Source organism: Strix aluco, chromosome 1 (genome assembly GCF_031877795.1).
Source record: "Strix aluco isolate bStrAlu1 chromosome 1, bStrAlu1.hap1, whole genome shotgun sequence".
Lineage (NCBI taxonomy): Eukaryota > Metazoa > Chordata > Aves > Strigiformes > Strigidae > Strix > Strix aluco.
This window is the reverse complement of record NC_133931.1, coordinates 150,508,325-150,531,662: the sequence shown is the minus strand read 5'-3', so window position 1 is coordinate 150,531,662 and position 23,338 is coordinate 150,508,325. Positions and strand designations below refer to the sequence as shown.

Below are 23,338 nucleotides of genomic sequence, written 5' to 3'. Positions count from 1 at the left end.
CCAAGCTGAAGCTCTCTTAGCATACGTTAGACAAACAGAATCACAGAATCATTCAGGTTGGAAAAGACCCTTGGGATCATCAAGTCCAACCATCAGCCTGACTCTACAAAGTTCTCCCTTACACCATATCCCCCAACATCTCATCTAAACGACCCTTAAACACATCCAGGGATGGTGACTCCACCACCTCCCCGGGCAGCCTGTTCCACTGTCTGACCACTCTTTCTGTGAAATTTTTCCTAATGTCCAGTCTGAACCTCCCCTGTTGCAGTTTAAAGCCATTCCCTCTTGTTCTATCACTAATTACCTGTGAGAAAAGACCAGCACCAACCTCTCTACAACAAGAAGCTACAGGACTTTTGCATGGGAGAGTTAATTTGTTTTGAATTCACCAGCTTCTGGCAACACAGGATTGCAAAAGGGCTCAAGGTCCTAACACTTCTCCAGGGAAGTAACTTGAGTTGTGGACCTGATTTTTGCTGACCCCACATCAGTGCCCTCATACCTTTTTAATGGCATTTATCTTAATAAATGAAACAAGTATTTCCAGAAGATGATCATGCTGGTGCCAAGTGAAAGTAAGCTCCTCGATATGACTAAATACAGCTTGCATCATGCAAATCACCCTACAGCTGACATCTTAAATGCAAGTAACTCTGGACAACTCCTGCATTTCTGCCAAACTAGATGTCATTAATTATGCAGGTCTCTGCTCCCGGAAGACTTCAATTTAAGGGTCAAATTTTTACTTCCCTTTACTGAGAACAACAAACAAGAATTTACACTTCCCCTTCTAAGTACTGTCTTGCATTTTTCCCTTATTGTTTAATTAAAGCTTTTTCAATCACTGAGAACCTTGTGCCTATGTTTTCAGAGGCAGCCTAATGGCTCTAAAATAACTGTAAGGACAGAAGGAGGAAGACAGCCTTCAAAGGCTAGATGTTATTATCAAGCTGTTCCCATGATTTCTCTACAAGTTTACAAATCAAAGCAAAAAGAATGATGCAGACTAGCACCTAAACATATTAATATTCTGGTACATTCCTCCAGTTTCATATTTCCCTACCCACTTACCCCTTCTCCCTGCTTTAATACAGCAAATTTGGTCCCAGTTAAATGGAAATTTTCTAGACTAAATTAAGACTAGAAAAACTCTTTAGGCAGATGCTTTACTAATGATTGGTACCATGCTTCTAATCCCCTGGTTTCCAAATAGATTTGCTTCCTTCAATGTCTTTCTTGGCCCTCACATTTTCTGTTTCAAGGTTTTATTAGACAGAGAGCCAAAGGGAAACAGGAGACCATCTTCCAGCTTTGTCTGCTGAGCAGATACAAAGAGGGAGCTCTGTTCCATGACCAGCTCCATAACACAAAATGGAAAAAAGTGAACAGTTAGAAGGGGAATCCCTGCTTAAACAAACAAACAAAAACCAAATACAACCATACCCTCCCCCAAAAAAAGGCTATCAAGGAATTAAAAGAAAATTGAGTGTGTAGCAAATTAGCAGATCTGGGATAAGAAGCATTTAAACTCAGCTAATGACAGAATGGATTGAGAGAAAAATATGGTTCTAACAAGCCCAATACCAGAATAGGACCTTAAGCGATTTGGGGTTTTTTATGCTCTTGCAAAGCACCTTTGAAGCAGCATGACTGAATGGATTTCAGTAGCAGCAAAGACGCAGGAATAAAAAAATCCATTTTCAGGACATAATAAGCTGCTGTGAGAGACGACTTGTACCTCCCCAAAATAGGGCCTGAAAGAAACAGGCATGCGAGGAACAAGGACTGAGAAAAACAGCCTGAGAAAGAGAGGATGATGGGGGGGAGTGGAGGCCCTCCAAGCCAAGGAATGTCTCAAACACTCGCAAGTAACAAAACTACAGTCACGGGGTGGATAGTGTGGAGTTTGAAGCTGATCAGGCTGTCTGGGTAGCACAGGGTGCAGGTGGAGGAGGGAGCCCTGTGGAGGCAGGACAGTTCTGCTCTGGTGCATCCTCTAAAGTTTCAAGGGCCATCTGTCCCATGAATGACCTTTGCTCCATTATTTATGAAATGCATATTAAAGTTGACACCCCTGTATATACTAATGAAGACTAACAAGATCATGCTAATTACATCATCCCATGAAACACCTTGCCCCTCCCCATACATGGGATACATAGACAGGGTAGGTCAACCTAGGGAAGGGACCCAAGGAAAGTGTGTATAAACTGGGGGGGGTGAGGAGTGGAGAAAAAAAAAAAAAAAAAAAAAAGGAGTGAAATGAAGAGAAGACAACAGATGCATCCTTGAACCCTCATTGACAGGACCAACCCCGGGGCCAGTGATCTCTATTTCTACCTCTCTCTCTTCTTTTCTTTTTTCCCTTTTTCCTTATTATCATTAGGTAACACAAGGCATAATACATTATACACTTAGTCAATTATCATGTAACCAATTAGTACATCGTGGAAAATTAATAAATGTTTGGACTTTGAGGCTCGTCTCACTGTTGTCCACTCCATTGGGGGTTTACAAATCTAAGTCACTTGTCTCCCTCGTTTGAGCGGGACATGACAGCTGCCAACTTCAGGACAGAGGACAAAGTTCACTGCTGTCAGTGCCTGATGTTACAATCCTCAGTCATCTGATTTTTTTGTACTGCAGAGTATGCATTTCTACCATTGACTTTTCCAAGTATAATTCTAGAAGTCCTATGCATTCTGTGCCTTACATAGCTATTTATAGTGATAGAAGTATAAGATCATACTTGAGGCTGGATTTGGGAGACTGTTCAATTTTAAAAAATGAAAAAATATTTACTAATTAACACAACATAAACAATTCTTTGGTCTTATTTTACTAACTTCCTGCCTTTCTCTAGCTCACTACTTCATCTCTAGCACATAGCATAGGCCCCATGAGCAGGGATTGCTTTCCGAGCAGTTACAGATGAGTAGTAGATACCGTGCTTACTGTGCTTTGAAGCAGAGTTTACCTATTTGCCATGCCACTACTAGTCTGAAGGATTAAGCCTAATAACCCCCACACATCATGCCCACTGCCTAAGACAATGGCTCCAAAACAATGTCATGCAATTTAAAGGATCAGCGTGGTCACATATTATCTTGCACGCCACATCCCATCAATCCAGTTCCTGCTTCATCAGCTTTCAAAGCAATTCATGCCTCCCTTTCCTACGCCCTGCTCTATTCTCTTCCCTTCTCTTACCCTGCAAGTTTACTTTCTGCCTTCTGGCACATACCTACACTACTTTTCTCATCCCTCAACCTCATCCCCTACCCATTTTTACAAACAAAATCCTTCTCCTGTAATTTTTCTGTATTTCACACATGCTATTCCATCTCTCTTTCACTCTCCCCTTGAACACAGTCACATCCTGGTTACTCAGCCACAGATGTCACCCCATACATCTTTCCAGCCAAGCACAGAAGCAGCAGCTCTAGGCAACCCTTCCCCTGCTTCTGCCTCTTCCTGCCTTGAGAGAAAATAGAAGTAGCACCCAGGAACAGCCTTCCCACTGGGGAAAAAATGAAAAGCCTCAGACACCAGAAGAACCCATCACAGACACCAAGCAGAAGCACTGCCTAAGCCACCACACACTTAGCTGTCAGCTACATTTTCCCTAAGGTGAGAAGCTGCCTGACATCTCGTAAGCTTTCTCATTTTCCCTGCAGTCAGTAGATCACACCCTTACTTCCACTCCTCATCCTTCTCCGCCTCAGTCACACAGGCCCCTTCCAAGCCAAAAAAAAATATTTTAGGTGACTATCAGTAATCAAGTAGTAGTTGGGGCAAGGGAGGTAAGGTCCTGATGACAGTAGGGCTGTTTCTCCCAAAATCAACACACTTTAGAGCCACTTTTAGCACATTCCTGTTTCAGTACAACCTAATCAACACCAAACCCTGCAGGCTTCCCCAGGTCTGCGCCACTCCAGTCTCTTGCCCAGCAGCTGCCACTTACAGCTGCTGAGCATTTTGCTTTAAGAGGAAGAAGAAGATACATGAAGCCTACACTATATTTTCAAACAATTACAACTCTGAAAGGCCATTGATAATGAGGGGGAGAACAGAACTATTGATAGTTTGTCTACTGTAGCTGTTCCTAGAACTGAAGAACATGTGCAGCTGTGGGTCTGAAGAAACACATTTTTGTCATTGATTCACACGGCTGACATGCAACTCAAGACATAGGCCAGTGTCAGCCAAGTGCATGTGCTTAAGATGCTATTAATAGCAGGAAAGCAATGCAATCAGTATGTGCTTTCCAACTACCAGCACAAGTTTATAAGGCAGAAAGTTCTCACCTGCTTGGCCACCCTCCGAGCTTCCCAGTAAGGTTTAGAGTCTTCTACAGCTTTTCCAATCTTCTTCACCAGTTCATCCAGTTTTACCGTTGCTTCAACCAGCACGGAGCGGAACTTCTGGCGTGCATCCTTCAAAACGTTGCAGAAAGGAAAGAAAGGACAAAGACAGATTAGAGCTTTAGAATTTATTTCTACCTGTTTGTTCCTACCTTCAGGTTGCTCTTTAGATTCACACAAGGGCCGACACATTCAAAACAGTTACTGGCATTTGGACTAAGCCAGAATTCTTCAGTAGAGGTAATAACAAGAACCCAGAACCGCACCTGAAAGTGTGCATCCTTTGTCTTTCAGAGACAGCTTTTATATGAAGCCTGCAATAGCCTGTGTTAGATGTCACCTCTGGCAGGGTTTCTCAGACAGAAACAGCTTGTAAATTACTCGCTCGGTGAGGAGGCAAACAGCAACATAACAGGTTCTGAGAGGGAGTTCAATGGCAAAGACATCTCATCTAGACAACGCTAGAACGGGGCTAGCAGGCAGGGCAAATCCCCACAGCAGGCTGGCAAATCTGCTGGAATCAGCATCTCCTAAACCTTAGCAAGTCACACCCCCAGTACTGTTCCCCCCAGAGACACCATTTCACAATGCAAACGAGGACGGACAGGATCTGCTTTCAGCAGGAAAAATCTGGACACTTCCCACATGATATATTTTCAAGTCAGCTCCTCTTTCCTTTTATAAACACACCCTGCTTACTTCAATAGCAGCAATTCCAGGTCTTTGTGGCAAGACTTCCTGCCATAAAAGCCCATCTTGTCAGCTGTGGCTTGTATCAGTGGGTAAGATGCCTACTTTCCACTTGATTTTTATTATTTACTACATTTAAGAAAAATAAATTCCAGCTACTTCCAAACTGGATGAGTTACCCTCTTTACATGATTAGCTGAAGAAATTACAGTAGTAATTCTGCTCTGCTGAAATTTCCACACCTTTAAGCAAAGTGATTCTCATTTTCATCTCAGCACCCAACACAGACTCTAAATCAATGGAATTATTGCAGAGAGATGCAAATTCAGTCTGGGACCTGGCCCAGGATTTAAGGATACCAAGAGCAAGGGCCATGTGAGCTCTCAACAAGTCTTGTAATTCTAATTAGAGAACAGGATTTACACAGACTGTTGGAGTGACATGTTGATTATCAGGAAGCAGCTGGCTTGAAGAAGCGCTCTAATTCAGGAGCTTTTTGTCATTATTATTGAGGATTTCTAGAATGCACAACTGCTTATTCATTGGAAGAATTAAAATACATTGGAATCTACCACTACGCTCTCAGAAGTGGAAAAAAAATGCAATAATACATTCGTTTTTCCAGAAAAAGCAACATACTTCAGTAAAAGCTTCTTTGCTTCCTTTTTAGTGCTATCTAAAACCTTAACCAGCATCGGTAATATTTCAGTCCAATGCAAATAGCTTTAGATTCCTAAGGTACTCCCATTTACTCTAAGGAAGTATTCAAATGGGTAACAAATGCATATGGACTTACCATTTTATTAACTCCAATCCAGTCAATGTCATTTCTTAGTGAAAGCCTGAATTGTATCATTCAAGCGATATGTATCGAGTCAATGATTTTCAGTGAGAAGAGTTTGAATATTTCCAATTAAAGTACTGGACAATATATGGTTTGCTGCTTAAAATGAGTTTCACAAGTAACTGAAGTAAGACTGCAAGCATGCTGACTATATTGCAAGAAAAATGTTAAATACTGAATTATATTTAACAAAAAAAAATATTTCCTACAAGTACAAAATTAAAATTTCCAAATGAGCCTGAAGGTTTGTTTTCACTTTCTTTGTGAAAGCTGCATATTAAGATACTAGTTGTGGAAAGCAAATACTTAAAAGAAAAACATAAATGTATATGCATTAAGTAAAAAAAGCCCTATGCACTGATTCATCAAAAAAATTCAGTTCCCATGTTTGTGAGATAAGCACTTGGAACAAAGAAACCGTCGCTACCAAATCTGTGCTTAGAGACCTACCCCAAATTCATTCACGTAATAATTACGTACACTCTTGTCTAATAGGAAAAAGAGGACTGGTCTCCCCGTGAAGTTTAAAAAAAAAAAAAAAGAAAAGAAAAAACAAACCAAAAACCACCAAGGACAGAGCGGTCAAGCTAACAACTTCCATATCCATTAATCTCCCACCAACACAGATGAAGCACATACAAATTACTAAACTGTAACTAATCCTGTAACTGGCACCTGAGGCACAGGTCTCACAAATGGTTAAGCACATGCTTATCCATGAGCACAGCCCCACTTCACAGAGTTACACTGAATAGGGAGCTTCAGCTGAAGAATAGACTGGTGCAAACTTCCAGTTTATCATTTTCCCCAAAAGATGCCTGCTTTCTATTTTGACGCTTCATTTGAGTCTGACCATCCTCATTTTTTCCCAGTGAAGAACAATAACAAAAACCAAAACACCCCAGAACTTCATACCCACGTCATCCGTCACATGATGTTTTAAACAACATTTATTCTCAGGCTCCTGACTGTCAGGCACACAAGCCTGCAGGCTCTGCCATCTTCTGCATGAGAGAATAAGCAGATGCTCATACTCTGCTGGGATCAGTCCCCCCAGCCAAAGGTTTCCAGCCGTCCCCTTTGGACACATCAAGATGCTGAGGTCTCTGAGAAGGTGTGGTGCTAAACCCATGCCCTCTCCTGCACTACACACGACACTTTTACTCTCCACTAGCCCCAACTACACTACAAAAGCAAATGATCCCACATTGTACATCTCCACCGTGTGTGCTCCTGCGGCGACCCAGTGCATTCACACCAGCCAGCCTCCTCAATCTGAACCAATTCAGCTCTCGTGGTCTTGGTGACCGCAGCTCCTACCCAGGAGCTATGGCAACACCTCCCGTGAGCAAGGGCACAGCTCCCTCCTGCAGACACGCAGCCGCAATCAGCGGGTCAGCTCAGCGTGTCGGCCCTGCCACGCACCGGCAGAGCATTTGCAAAAGTCATCACCCTTGGGACAGTGCAAAATTCCCCTGGCAAGTGCCCCTGGGGAAGTTTAAATATGAAATACAGGTGCAGCAGCTATTTTTACTCTTCATGTGAAAGTGGGGAGAACAGAAGCACCAAGGCAATTGTACCAGGAGCGCTGGACTTGGTGCACTTGCTACTTACGTGACATGAAAAGTGCATCTGTGGTTCATGGAAAGGATGGGTCTGTGGGCAAGGCAATAACTTGAGAATCAATTTAATTCCCTGCTCTACATCCAGCTTCCTGTGTTACTGTCAGTGAGACATTTCAACCCACATGTGAAGTGGTTCAAAGCTATAAATCCTCTTTATGGTGTTTTCTGTAAGAACACTCACGTCAAAAACTTAGAGGCTCAGGAACAGCACAGCAATGCAGTTCATCCATGGTCCCCAGCACGAGGGAAGCCTTACATCTCTGTGTTAGGAGACAAGCACATCGCCTTCAACTTACTTATCAAATCCTCTGGTGTGATGTGCCTCCCTACAAGTGTTACTATGTAACTGCCAAATTCTTGCTTCATTCAGACCTTTACCTAGCACACATGGATAATAGAGAAAGCAAAAGATGACAATTCCTGCAACTTGCTGCCATGAGCAAAACCAAGGCAGCGCAGCATGTGCCACACAATTTTTCTAGCACAGTCCTCAATTCCTGGTTTCTGTATTTCAGTTCCTTGAAAGATGACGCTTTCCCAGCAGAAACACTAGTTATTAATAAAAGCAAGTATGCAGCCTTAGGTACAAACTCTGTGAGTCACACTCACCATTTCTGGGGGGGATTTTTTTTTGAAAAAAAACACATGGGGTTGTTTTTCATCACTGCACTGAATATATACACAGACCAGATAAACTAACAGAAGCAATGCAACTGACAAAACACCCAGACAACATTTCAAAAGCATGTTTTCCCCTCTATTCACTCACAATCTTCCATGATCATTTTTGAGAACACCTTGTTACCGATTTTGCAAACAGAAAGGAGATACTGAAAGCTGACTGGCTAACATTTCCAATGTTTTCTCCCTTCTATTAGCTCAAATGAGATGATAAACCTTTTTAAAGCTCTGCAAAAGCCAATTAGAGCACTTCACCCTCAGTGCATGTCGCAAGGTGAGGAAGAAAAAGAAGTAGCAGTTGAAACTTCTCACTTAAGTTATATTCTTAGTAACTAGACTCTCACTACCTAGGTGTTTGTCATACAGATGCACTAGCAGGCATAGCACTTAGTGCATCACGTGAACATCTGCAGTTTACTTTCCAACATCTTGTTCTACAGCTGCAAGAGCTCCACGCTCATTAACTTTCTCCCTGGAAATCCTTAGCACATTTCTCCCAAATGATAGGTTTCACAAGCACAGTTTTAGGGAGCCTGCCAGACTTCTACCCCATATATGCTTTTGCTGCAATATTTCATTGCAAAAAGCAGGCTTTGTTTCCAGTAACTTCGCGCTGGGCAGCTATCCGCTACTGCACCAAAAGATGGACCACGCTTAATGACAGGCCATCCATACAGCAGCATTTTGGAGATCCACCCTTAAGTGTGGAAAGAAACTAAAATATAATTTTACACTTACACTGCACATGTTGGAGAATAAAGCATGCTCATTTTCCTTTCCCACAAGTGATGGTGATGAGCTGGTGTTAGATGCCAGATGACAGGCAAATAACTATTTCTGCCCATCAAATGAAGTGTGTATTTTCAAACAATTTTCTTTCTAAAATGAACTTAACACATCAACTCGGTATGAAACATCTTAGTACCAAGCACATCTAAATTTCATTTACAAAGGTTGTCCTATGACCTTTCTGACAATCTGGCATGCAGAACCTCTGACAACCCATTAAACCAACCTGGGAGGTGCATGGGAAATTAAATTGCTGACTGAGAGACAAGCTTCATCTATTTTCAAGAGGTAGGCAGTATCCGTAACTGCCTTCCTCTGCTGCAGAGACCTACCAGCTGCAAAAGCTCATTTCCAAGTTAAAATAGCATCAGTATCAACAACGTCCAAGTGTGAAAGCAGGTAGGCTTCCCAATTACATACACACCAGATAGATGCACATGCATGTGCTCAGAAATCTACCTCAGAGCATCGAACAGGTTAATGACATTTTTAACATCTATTTGGTGCCTGAGTAATTCAAGTAAACCAAACTGACTACCAAACCTTAAAAACAATGGGCAAGGAAGGGCTTAAGTAACATCTCGCTTAATTTTTAAGCATAAGGAAAAGTCTTTTCTTCCACACAGGTACTAATTTGTTATCTAATAACAATAAAAAATGGTATTTGGAAGTTGCTCTAACCTCCTGCTTGCAGACAGTTACAGACTGAGACTACAAATACACTGGTATTTTTAGTCCTCTTAGAAGCAGGGAGAGGAAAGCAGGCAGGGGAAGGCACTGGGTGCTCCTTCCAAAACAAGATTTCTCTGCCTAACCCTTCCTCTTCCCTTAGGCTAGAAACCCATCTCTGCTTCAAGAACATGAATGAAGTAAAACCCTTTGACTCAGACAACAAAATCTTTCCACAGCCATAGCAGAGGAAGGAGCCTTTCCTTACTCATCCATGGATGAAAGCACAAGGCAAACAACAAGCAGTCCACATGCAGGAACCGTTTCCTATGGAAACAAGTAGATTATAAAGAGACACGGAAAGATTTGTCCCACCAGTGCTGGACAAATCCATCATGCATGTATATCACACTCCAAAAAACATCTGGAACACCAGCTAGTGAGCTGCTTCGTCCTGTGTACTCTTTTATGGACACTGGAAAGTGCTACACAGGGGTGCTGATAAGGTGGCAAATGTTTCTATGGATAGGCGTTTCCCCAGGCCAAGCAGGCACGCTCAGAATGAGATTCCTGCCACTGACAGGCCGTTTATCTAAAACTTGAAAGATTGAGGATTTTTTTAAAAAAGCCTACTTAACTTGAAAGATTGAGAATTTTTTTTTAAACCAAATATTTTAGTGAGGAAGTAAGAAGAGCAGCTCTAAATAAAACAGCTCTTCCCCTTCTGAGAGGGGTTCAAATGCCGAGAAGGCTCACAAGTGAAAGAGCATCACAGCTGATATACCCTTTTCCTTTGATTCTACCCAACACCAACCCAGGATGCCCTTTAGGATAAATCCAGGACTAAAAGTAACACAAAGTCTTGCAGATCAGGACTAGAGGACCTAGGAAAGCATACAAGAAGGATCCTAACCAGGCCCTACTTACAACAAGCATGGCTGAAAGCAGCACTCTTCAGCTCCAGTTTTCATGTGCAGTTGCCTCCCCTTAAACATTGGCAAGCTCGTAGCTCCAGCAACACAAAAACTCTCTCTAACAAAAACCACATTTGGGATAGCTGGGATTCCAGTGGTAATTTTAATGGTATGTGCTGTATTTCCCCTCCCTGCAATGCTGCCAGAGGGTCCCCAAGCGAATTTGTTACATCTGAATTGTACTTTCAGGAGCCAGTGAAAGACGTGTATGAGTTAGCTGAACAGGCAAGTCATGCACATTTGCTAAGTACATTTGCAACTCCTGATGTGAGTTCAGATAGAGATGCTTTTCCAATAAACAGGAAAAAAGCTCAAATAGCAAGGCGCCGCTCTAACTTGCATTTGGCCAAAACATACTTGTATCTCCACTGCAAGATGTTTCCCCCACCTCTTCACAGACACTTCCAACATAAACAGGGATGTTAGCAAAGCCAAGTGTTAAATCCCTCAGAGGACCCTCATCATCTTTTTGCTGTGTCAGTAATGCTCAGTGTTGCACTTAGTATGAGCAGCATTATGGATTTTAAATCAAGCCTAATCAAAGATTCATTAACAGGCAATACATTAACGCAACATATAACTACCAGCCACTCAGTGCCCTTTAGCAGCTCCACAACTCCTGAACAGGCTGTGAGCATCATCAGGTCAGCATATTTCTCCAGGGTTTAATAGGATAGGTCAAAAGAGCAAAAAATGAGTAATTATATCAAGTAAAAGAATAGATGTAGCCAACTTCAACGTATCTGTTCAAGTCATGCCATGTATGTAAATCCACCCCTCTCACATGTGGTTTGGGTGCAGAACTTTTTTTAAAAGATACAAAAAAGTCAGGCTGATCAACTTAAAACAGAATTCCCCATTTTGTCACCTCTGTGAGCAGTAAACGCCAATATTTTCTACGTTGTTGAAACACAGACATGTCTGTGGCCACACCGAGAGAAGCCTAGTCTCAAAATCCTAGAAGCCTCTAGTGATTTCAGCCCCATAACATTTCCATCAGGTAAACCAGCATTTTTACTTCCATTTTGCAGATGTAGACCTGAAGCACAGTGAGAGCAAAAGCATGAGGTTTAGAAGCATTTAACACCTACAGCCCCTTTTCCCAGTTAATGGGAACTGGAGAGAGTCAGCAGTCCCCTTTAGAGCAATTTGTGCAAAGCTACAGGAAGTCCAGAACACACTGGTAGTACTTAGATGCTACAAGGTTACTCTTCCTGTTTATCAGAGAGTACATCAAGTCACAAAAACATGGGTGTCTTTTTCTGAACTTCCTTCAAAGAAATATACCTTCTACTCAAACACTCCCATTGCTTTTCCAGATTATTCTTGGAAAAAATTCAACAGTGGGAATGTATGGACCACAAAGTAATGTTACAGGAAGCTGGCAATCAGCATCTTATGCTGCAAATAGCCTAATGATACTATGTTCCCATTAAAGTCAACTATGGCCAGATATTGAAAAGATTAAGAAAATAATAATAGTAATAATAGAAGAATAGGATAAATATAACTCCATTGTCTGGTTAAAAACCCCTACATCTTTCTTCTAATGAAATACTGTGCAATAGCAGCAACACCACAGACTAGGAGGGGGTAGCAAGCGGGACCCAAAGTACCTAACAACAGCCAAAATAGCAAATCTTCAAAGGCAAACTCAGCATGACCCTCCCAGAAGCCCACGTTTTCAGCAGCATTCAAGGATTTCGGAAGTCTTTGAAGCAGAATGATGCCAGTTCTAAACTCCCCCTTCCAAAGTCTGGATTCATGCTATAAGGCTGCCTGGCAAAGCTCTCTTTTCTTGTCCAGAGTATGAATGCAGGGATTTTCTTCTAACCACAAATGGTGTTGTTTTTTTAATATCTTTCCTCTAGAAAGGTCATAAGTCCATTTAAAATGCATTTATCAACATGTATATAAATTAATCCTTGCTTACATCATCCAACTGCATTTGTCCTCGAAATTTAAGCAGATCAAAAGTAATGAAAATCTTTCCGGATTAAAAATTATGCAGTTGCACAATAACACAAACTGGCTTCAATCCAGTAAGATTTTCACATGAAGAGTGAAGAGGAAACATTCATGAAAGCATACTGTTGATGATATTTCCATTTAATTCCGTCAAACACTGCTTACAGTAAGTACTCCAGAATGATCTGCAGTAAACATTTAATGACATAGAGGTAGGAAGCATCATATAATCATTCCCTGCAGTATCTAACACCTAGTATTTCTTAGACTAAGTAAAGTAAGCAACAATATAAGACCAAGCTAATGTGGAAACACTGCTCTTTTATTTACAATGATATATCCAGGAGCCTTTCAGCTTTTACAGCTCAGCATGTGTCACACACACAGTAGCTACAAATCTCCAGGCTCTACAAACACTTGAACACATGAATAATTTTAATCAAGCAGTAAAATCCCATCTTAAGTCATTGGGACTTATTTCATGAGTATGCATTTGCATTATTATTACTATTCTATCTGCTTCATAATATGTCCTCAGTGCAAGGTTATGACAAGATTAATGAAAACCAGGCAACTATCCATAGCACCATCTTTCAATTTCAGTACCTCAGCATGAAATAAGGAGACTGAAAAGACACATATATATAATGGGGTTTTTCTAATATATGTATATAAAGAGTCCTGAAGTCCATTTAATTGGTACTGTTGCAGACTAGCATACTGATTTTTAAAGTTCCAGCATAAAATTTAAATCAAGCTAGTGACACTTAACAGTTTTCACAGCTGAAATATAGTTTAATTTTGCATAAAAAGTAGTCCCCCATTCCACTAAGTTTATTTGCCAATAAATTCATGATCTACATGCCACAAAGCACAGAAAATGCAAACAAGTAGGGAGAAGAAAACAGCCATGTGACAAGGCTGCTTTGTTTCCAAAGAAGTTCATAACCCTGTATTCTGTCTGGTGCATACAGTGGATACTCCAATATTTTAAAATACTACCAGGAACCACCCCATGCTCCAGGTACCTATCTCATGAAAACAGACATATGGGGCGGGAACCACAGACTTTGACGTTTTGAAGATGCAGAACAGAAATCTATAGATGTATTTTTAGAGTATGTTCATGTCTGCAATGTCAGCATGTTTTGATACAATATTCAAAATATTGTCAAGTTATCAAAATTATTTAGCATATAAATTAGCATTTTATGCCAGTTTTCCCTTAGCAGCATATTCATCTTACACTTCCGCTGGCTTTACGCTCTTTGTTTTGCAGTTAACAAAAGAAAATTTAGACACACAAGTAGGACAGTTTGTTTTGATTTGTTATTAGATGAATAATGCTGAGCCTTCCAGAATAACTACCAAGTAGCTGAAGCTCAGATTTGGGGCATTAGAAGCAATTTCTTCAGAACTTTCCATTAGATTTTTAAGTGTCCAAGAAAACCTCTTTCTCCAAGTAGGAAGTCTTTTCCTTCAACTCTCCTTCATTACTTTCCTTACTCTGAAAGCAATGGCAAAAGAGGCAAAACTAACGAGCTAAAAAAAAACCCAAACCAGCCACCAAGGAGGAGATCCTGGCAGGTATGGCAAAGACCTCTTAACCAAATAAACTTTCACTGTCTATAATCACAAGAACACAAACCCAAAACAGGGACTTGTAAAAACAGAACTTGTCTAAGTTTAGTTTCAAAACCTAAAAATAGGGTTTGGCAGTGGGAGGGTGGGGTTCTCCACATTCGGTCTTCACACTATCAGCATCCCTCTACCTTCTCCCTTTCTGTTCCAGCTGTTAGCTCAGTTCATACCTTTAAGAAATCATCACCAGACTCTTGCTGCCAAATTACCATTCAGGATAGCACAATTCAGATGGGAACCTACTCAAAAATACTGTTCTGTTGCTCACAAAATCCAACATGCACAAAAGGAAAATGCAAGGATGAATATTGTACCTCAAGCTCCGTCTCTCTCCGATTGATATCATCTGTAGATTGATTTAGTTTTTCCAGCTCCCCCTAGAAAGAAAAGTCAAACAGATATTAAGAAATCAGGGGAAAAAAGTGTCTGAGAAGGCTCATTCACCATGCCCACTGAAAGCTCACAAGGGCTGTAACTTACAAATTCAGTGAAAAGAGGAAACCCTGAGACATTTAGAATAACTTTGCCACTGGTCTTCTGTTTTGCTACTTACAAGAAAAACAATCAGGGAAGCTCTATAGTTTTATTTTAAGGCAGTAGGTTTCCTGTTCTGGCTTATTCCTTGCTATTAAAAATAAACAGAAAGTACAGTGAGCTCTGTCTTGTTAATCAGTATATCACTATCTGCTAGTTTCCAGTGAGATACACACACCCCCTCCCCCCCCCCCCCCCAAGGATTAGCATAAAGTTAGTACTATCACAGGAGAGAGGCAGTGAAAGCACAGCATTGATAAGAAACATGTCTTGCAGCATTTTACTCTGGATTTTGGCAAACCATTTCAGAACACAACCAGTCGATAGGACATATGATTACGTTTACTTAGTCCGCCTTCGTGCCAACATTTTGATCTCTCAACAGCAAAAACAAAGGTGTTAAATCCCTTGAATAAATATTTACTAGAGGTGGTGTTGGCATGAATGAAGTTACTGTAAAAACAAAGCTTGTTCTTAATGACTTTCTTACCACAAACAGCAACCCTCAGGAGCAGACACCAATAGCCTTCTTTCTTTGAGCAACATGTTACTCCATGTGAGATCTTATGATTTCAGCAGGAGTGTTCTCTAACTCAAATGTTATTTAATTTTCAACCAGTGTAACAGAATCCGCCTTGAAACGTTTAGCTGTATAAACCAAACACTGTAAATTGATTGTCACTTGAGTGATTTCCCACTAGATTACAAGAATGACTCTGGTTACAATCAGGAAGGAATTAATGCAACAGTTTAGTTCTCTTATCCTCAGAGGTCAGATTTCATTTCCAGCTCCTAGGATTTGGGAGATACATATTTGCATATCCATGTTTTCTGAAACAGACACTCCCATAGAAATCATCTAATTGCCTTTTACTATAGGGCTCAGAGTGCTGCGGCTCTCACAGTCAGACACTGTATCCTGCTTTTTCAACCAAACAGAAAACTCGACAAAAACACTGTTTCACCAACAATGTGCAAACCAGGTATGTGGAAACATGTTGCAAGCTGAAGAACCCAAGGCCAAAATTAGATCAATAGGCACGAAGGGAGCTCAGCTTCTCAAAATCAGGGCAGCAAGAGCCTATCTTTTGGCTCTGTGTAACCATGTTTTGTGAATTTTGTGATTGCTCTGCTCAGCCCTGGAAAAGAAATGCTCAGGATGGAGAAAAGAATGACAATTACAGCAAGGAGGGCCCTATGCCAAAGATCCATCCTCTCAGCAATGTACGCACATGCTTATATTCACTCATGACAAACGGTCCCAGCAACGCCAGAGGCAAAAGCCATAAATCTGCAGAGATCTAAAAATACAATTCATTTCAGGGACCACAGCGTGCTGAAGTTTGCATCAGGCAATTGGTCATGATTTTGGATGTGATTTTGGGGAGAAAAGCTTTGTTTAGAAACCACGTAAGAATAAAAGGCATTTCAGAAGGCATTCGGAGAGAGGAGACACCATCTTCCACTAAAGCTCCTTTTTTAACCAACTAAAAATCATTTTAAAACCCCTATGTTTTCCCCCATTTACGGATTTCTGAGCGTCAGCTCTGTTTCACGAGCAAGGTCACGCTGTCACGGGCAAAAATAAAAGGGGAGGGGGAGTTCAGCAGCAGCAGCAGCCGGACGGACGCCCGACGGAGCCCGGCGCAGAGCGCTGCCCGGGGCCGCGGGGTAACAAAGGGCTGGGGCGCCCCGGGGGCGCTTCCCCCGCACTCGGCGGGGGCCCAGACACCCGCCGCCGCTCCGCACCGCCGCCCGGCACATATACGGGTGTACATATGCCTGCGTGTGCATGTATGCACATATACATTAAACAGCAACGGTAAGGGGAAAAACAGGCAATCGTTAGAGCAGCTATAATGTACACTATACACATATCAGAATCAATTAAAAAATGAAGCCCCTCGGGAGAGGCAGGCGAGGCGCGGCGGCCCTCACCTGGATGCGGGGGTCCACCTCCTCCTCCTCGGGGCGCGGGCCCTCTTCGGCGGCGCGGCCGCGCCTGCCCCCCGGCTCCATGGCGGCGGCGGCTGCCGGCGCCTCCCGCTGCCGGTACGCTGCCGGTACCTCCCGCTTCGCCGCTGCCGGCTCTGGCGCCCCGGTCCGGCCCCCGCCCCGCCTCCGGGGGGAACCCCTCCCTCCCTCCTTCCCCACAGCGCCCCCCCTCTCTTTGTGCATTCGCACTGCAAGGAGGAAATGAGCGCAAAATTGCGGAGTTTCCTTTTTTATTTATTTATTTTTAAACGTGTGTGTGTGTGTGTGTGTGTGTGAGAGAGAGAGAGAGAGAGAGAAGAAAAGGGGAGAGAAAGGGAGGAGAGAAAAATAATAAAGGCACTTTCAACAACCTTGAAAATTCAAATAAACCCCACACTTCTATTGTGTGGCAGCTAGGCAAGCAACTACGGTACCTACTGGATGCAGCAGAAAAAGACATACTAAAGACATGTGCTTCTCTTGTCAGTGAAAAGGAACGTCTTGCAAGAAGCACTGATACGTGCATGGCCCCTGGCTAGCAGAGCACTTCAGATTAGGGCCTCCTTAATCCTGGGGGCAGCACCCAGACTGGCACCCAAACACTAATAGGAAAAGAGCGGGTGACCCTTCTGATGAGCAGTGTGCCAGCAGGAATGAGCTCCAGCCCCTCTTCATCTCACTGGCCTCGGGCACGGCTGAAACTCCTTCTGTGGGTTGCAGCGAAGAAATAAAATTTTAAACAATTATTTTCTCTTCCCTTCTCACAGCAATCCCAGAGAGAAACTAACAGCGCATTCCCTCATCCTTGAAAAGGAAAAATATGATGCTTTGTCTTTTTCCTCCTCAGGACACAGAGAAGAGAGTCCCACCAAAGCACGTGGGCCGGGCTACCTAGGTTTGAAAAACAAGACAAGAATTGGCAACTGGCTGAGCCAAGGCCCTTCCTCAAATCACACCAACCACACTGAACTGCTTCCTTACTCCCTCTGGGTGGATAACAAGTCATTTCAAACGGACGTGGGATATATTGCCACCTTAAAAATAGCACTTTTGATTTAACTCCATTTTTGTTAGAAAACTCCTAAAAAGATTTAAAAAAAAATAAAACAAAAGTTTAGATGTGGTAAAGAAGATTCCTTTGTGAGACTGAAGATGAAAAAAAAAAAATCTCAGCAAAGCACAAGAAGATACAAAAATCATGTTCCTAAGGTAAAAAAGGAGACGAAAGAAAAGCAGTTAAGCTCTTCTAAACCTGTAAAGCAACTGGGGAAAAAAAAAAAAAAAGATGCGAGGAAGAGGAGAGTGACACAAACATTTGAAAATAGTATAAACATGCCAAGTGACACCAACAAACTAAAATAATCGAGGAACAGAGGAGGTGTTGCAGAAACGCAGATGGGTTGTTTGCAACATCTTCATTTCTCAGAGCACAAGAAATCATGTAAAGGGGAAAATAAACCCAAGCAGCCAAAGCCAAGTGTTTCACTGCTGTCCATTAAGGGAATTCAATGTGTACACACAGCCAGAGGTTCCCCAGGCCCCAGCATCCCTTATCCCCGGTGTGCTGTGGCTCATGCCAAGATCATGGTGGTCAAACATCCAAAGTTCTCATTGTCCTAAAAGAGCACAGAAAACACAAAGCAGCATACAGAAGAGTTAGTGCTGGCAATCCCGCTGTTATCGCTTACATTTCTAGAAAACAAGGCTACATAAAACAGCTATCGTGGCTATGACACGTTTCTCCAAAACCTACGCAGCCTGACCCATGGCAATGTCACGCAAAGCACTGCCTGCAGCGTGGGGTACAGAAATGCCCCCGCACAGACGTGCTCTCCCCGAGTGATTTGTAATGTTTGCGCGAGGACCCTGTTCTTCCATTGCCACTATGATAGTCCCCGTGATTGCCACAGCTCAAAAAACCTCCAGCCAAATTCATCAATCTGCTACCAATCGAGGCAGAGCAAGCTGTTTCTTTCCTCAGTCGTGGAATTAGCATGTTGGGAGAGCTGCCTGCAGAGCTTAGCGCTGTGCAAGAGACAGTATGAACACACAGGCCCCTTTACCCACAGCTCTAAAATCTCACAGAGCCCCAAGGCCACTGAGATCATTTTCTATCAAACCAATACATTGAAAGATTTATATATTAAAAAAATCACTGAAGAATGCACAGATCATATGTCTGTCATCACCGCAGACATCACTAAGGCATAAACAGAAAAGTGACCTTAAGGGAAAGATTTGATAGAAAAGGGACAGGGAGACTATTCAGTACACACGAAGATCAATAAAAGACTCCAGAACATTATTTGCATGCTCAGTTTTTTCTCTTCCCCATGAAAGAGTTTTGGCTGAAACCACTGTTACATGCAAAGGGCAGCAGAGCCCCGGGAGTATCCGAGGAACAATCCTGCACAGCACGTAGGCAGGCTTCATGCTCAGCCTAAGTCAATACTATGCAAGAAGTCAGCTGCGGATGATGGAGTTTGGTGTTACTTTTGCCAAGTCATGAGTGATCTCATCCCAGCGAATTTCTCCTCCATGATCTGTTAAAAGCCAGATACCTCCCCAAGCCCTCCCCACTCCCAGAAAGCCAGTCATACTGACCTTTTCACTTCCCCCACAGGTCCCACACGCACCAAGGCGGCTGAGTAAAGCCTGCACGAGGCTTGACTGAGACAGCCTGTGCTTTCTCCTGTATCAATATTTCAAAACCCTGGTCCCAAGCATTCAATATTTGAACAAAGCACTGTGAAGTTAACGTGGGAAGAAACATCTTGCTCTTTCACTAATGGGATTCCAGAGTGGCTGCAGCAGAGAATGAGCCCAGACCCGCTGGGCTGGGCTGCAGCTCAACACGAGTCAGGCTGGAGATGGTACAGCTCACCTAAAAAGCACAAGGAGAGGTACCGCTGCAGGAAGAGCCGTGATCCAAGTTACATCAACAACCAATTTAATCGCGCCACACACCTCTGTGTTGCCACATTATAGCAGGCATTTGGGATACAAGCCTTATCATTATCACCAGATCCTGGAGCACGGAAAATCCTGGGCAAGGGTGGTGCTCTGGCCAAGAGCATTGCTACAGTCTTACTTTGGGGGGAAGTTGCTCGATAACCTCATTTTTTGGTCCCACAGAAATCCTCGCTATACAGGCAGCATTTGGCAGGGGAGAGGGAAAACGTCTGCACTTTGAGGGAGGAGTGCAGAGAGGAATTCTCTCCCCTGTTCTGGAGGATGGTTTGCAGATCAGGTATTATACCTCTGAATAAATACATGTTGGGGGACTAGAAGTTGCATTTTAAAGAAAATCAGCTAGGAAGAAGTATGCATCAGTGAAGAACCGCTTGGGGAAACATACTAATGACTGCAGTTAATTTATGGGGGAAAAATCAAAGTGAATGGATAGCGTAATTTTACATATATTTGATAATTGTAGATTCTGAAAGGATTTTAAGAAAGGGTTGGGGTTTTTTCCAAATCTCATCTTACATTCAAATTTCAGCTCATACGTGCCCTCAAAGCTTGCTTCTGCCCAAGCACTAGAGGCAAGGACCTAAAATACAAATCAAAGTTGGATTTCCTTCCTCAGAAACAAGTATCTCCTCTTTTTGAACACCAACAGCATATTGAGCAGAGTGCAGGACTAATTAATGCACATTTGATGACTGAAGATGCATTTGCAGTTCATGGAAACCTTTGTAGAGAAAACAGCCTGAGAGACAGAGCCTTGCTTACAGAATCCTGCTTCTCTCCTCAAGGGGACTGGAGAAATAGTTTTGCTCTGAAAAATTCTTCTACTTTTGTCAATTATGATGCTAGAGGCTAACTTCCAATTGGCCTTGAATATTGCACTGTTGCAATTTGGTTTTAAATAACTTACCGTCAAACACACACAGAGGAAGTATAAACAGTCCAATTCTATGGAGGAAAAAAAGTATATAAAACCTGGCCCCCAAAATACACTTATTAAAATCCTCCATGTAATTTCTTAACTGAATTAATCCTGAAGACCACTTTACCACACTGGCTTTTGCAACGTTACACCAGAAATTAGTGTAGCTCAGGAAACATCTCATTTAAAAACAAAACCACCATCTCCTTCTTCCAAACTGCAGCAAAGACATAGCTCTGCCAACATTCAAACCCCATATGCTTTCCCGGTTTTCAGAAGTATATTGCACATGTTCAAAACATTTTTAAACATTAAGTAGGATCTCACCCACAGTCACAGTACGTTTGAAGATCTGGTCCTCCATATCTTAATCTTTGATAAGAGGCTAAGCACATGCATTTTCTGAAGATATGTGCTATATTTATGGAAGATTTTAAATTCCCAGGATACTCATGCAGGGTATTAAACATTTAAGAAGTGGTCAGAATCAAAACTGGCTTATTTCTGAAGAAAATTTTCATGCTTCCATACTCACAATGGTTGTGGCATGCATGTGCTCTGCATTTTAGAAAGCGCTAAAAATCAATTATCTTTTTTACACCACTTTGTAAGATGCTATCGCCTTATGAACTTGCATGCAAACGATGCACACAAAGACACATTAATGGAGCTTGAGAATCTATGGTACAAACAATTGTAAATTTCCCCACCTACAAGGAATGTATTTAAAGAAAAAGCTACATCCCAAAATACCCTTTAATTTCACTTCTTTTTAACAAGCACCATTTAAGGATGATTAAAAATACCCTCTAGGCTTCACAGGGCTACAAAGAAAGGAGGCTCATTTAAAGAGGTACAATCTGTTTTCTAGCCACACTAATCTTAATATCTTTCATAAAAACTAAATACAAGGATTATTAGCTGCTGGGCCAGTTTCTACTGGATATGCATGTATATCCCATGAGCTACTTCTCTTATTATTCTGAAGCCTGATATTGATGATGTTTTATATGGACAGTGTGAGTGCAATATATTTTTTATATATACACTCACATATACTATGCTATATAAATATTTTTATATATACATAAAAAATGCATGACTAACAGCTTGATGGATTTCCCTGCTTGTTGTTGTTTCATTGGGAAAGAACCACCATCATCACAGGACTTATCTTCTCCTCCTCCAAGCTGTCTTTTGGCAAGGCGGGTGGAATTTCCCACTGGAAACCATCAGTACGACACTACATCTGCAGAAGAGCAGAGCAGTCCCACTGCTCATCTGGCCAAAATACAGCATGCACTACTCTTGCAGATTTAGAAAATAATAGAGTAACATGAGACTCTTCCTCAGATCTGCTGCTGAACGATAAGGAAGATCCCTTTTACTGTGCCTGACACTTGAACAGGGAAAAACCCTATACTGCACCCTTTTAAATTGAATATATCCACCCAAGTTCCCAGTCCTGCTGTCTGCTTTCCTTGATAAGTAGTCTCCCATCAGTTTCAACAGGAGTAGGATCAAATGCAAAGGTGTTAGTCTGTACTCAAAATAAGGCCTTAGACAAGAGGTGTTAAGAGCCAAAATGAGATGCAAGTGCCATTCTCTTCTGCCCAGCCTGACAATTCAGTAATGCTTCTGCAGAGGTGCAGATACATCATTGCTATTCAGTACAAAAACACCCACCCTCGTCTTTTATTCTTTATACTTAGACATCTATGCAAACCACATTTAAAACATTTATTTAAAGAACCACCTCTAATTCCCAAATAACATCAGCAATGTGCCAGAATACATCTCATTTTTCCAGTCCTTTGTTTGCTTAATGTTCAGACTGACTCCTTATTTGTGGCTATTCATTGGTAGGTTTCTCACTGGTAGATTTAAAGGATAAAACCCCCTCACTGGTTTCTTGCCACCGGCCCACACTGCTCATGACACCAAACGCAACACTGACAGATGAAGGCAGGAGTCCCTGCAACACAGCACTATGAAAATATAACAACAAACAAGAATCTCCAGGTAATGAAGCTCCTGTGGGTCTGGCTTAGGGTATTCATGTGTCCAGTGTACTTCAGTGAGAGCCATGAACGGTTGCTCAAAGGTGGGAGTTGCCACAGCCCTTCCTTCACACAGCACGGCTACTCTGTGCACTCAGCACAGAGTCATTTTCCAGCTTACCAGGAAAGGGTCTTGTTAGGTGTTGGAAGCGTGTGAAAAGCAAAACAGTGAGAAATCTGTAAAACACACATTTCCTTGACACAGGGTGCCCAGAGCAAGCACAGGACAGGATGGAGGTCCAGTGACTTGTGTTTGTCGTGGCGCCAAGGAGGAATGCGAAGTGGGGTGTAGGCCGCACGATCCCATTCTTTCATTGCAAGGACAGATTTATCTCCTGCTCTTTGCAGTAGCCTGCCGGCCTTGTTCCTCATCCTCCCTTTTTTTTTCCCCTCACAAAAACCCAGCTGCACCCCTCTCATCGAGCCAACCTTGTTTCTCCCTTTTTTCCCACAAAAACCAGCTGTATCCCTGGCACCAGAGAATGTACTGTGTTGTTACTCAAAAGATAACGGCTTGACTACAGTCCCACCCACTCACACATACAGACTAGGATAAATACTACCCCAAGGTTGTACCTCACTTGGAGGGACGATAATCTGACACCAAATCGGAGGGACAGATCGGTGGGT

General features: G+C 42.3%; 1 protein-coding gene across 1 annotated transcript in view; it reads right to left on the bottom strand.

Moving 5' to 3' along the window:
* The window catches only part of SH3BP5 (SH3 domain binding protein 5), a 54,312-nt gene extending 37,457 nt beyond the window's left edge, over positions 1-16,855 (bottom strand). Inside the window, exons 1-3 of the mRNA XM_074839861.1 lie at positions 16,721-16,855; positions 14,563-14,625; positions 4,311-4,439 (exon numbers count right to left, since the gene is read on the bottom strand). Coding sequence (XP_074695962.1) covers positions 4,311-4,439; positions 14,563-14,625; positions 16,721-16,801 — 273 coding nt within the window. The 5' untranslated portion in view covers positions 16,802-16,855. The remainder of the gene's footprint in view (positions 1-4,310; positions 4,440-14,562; positions 14,626-16,720) is intronic.
* Positions 16,856-23,338: the final 6,483 nt, after the last annotated feature.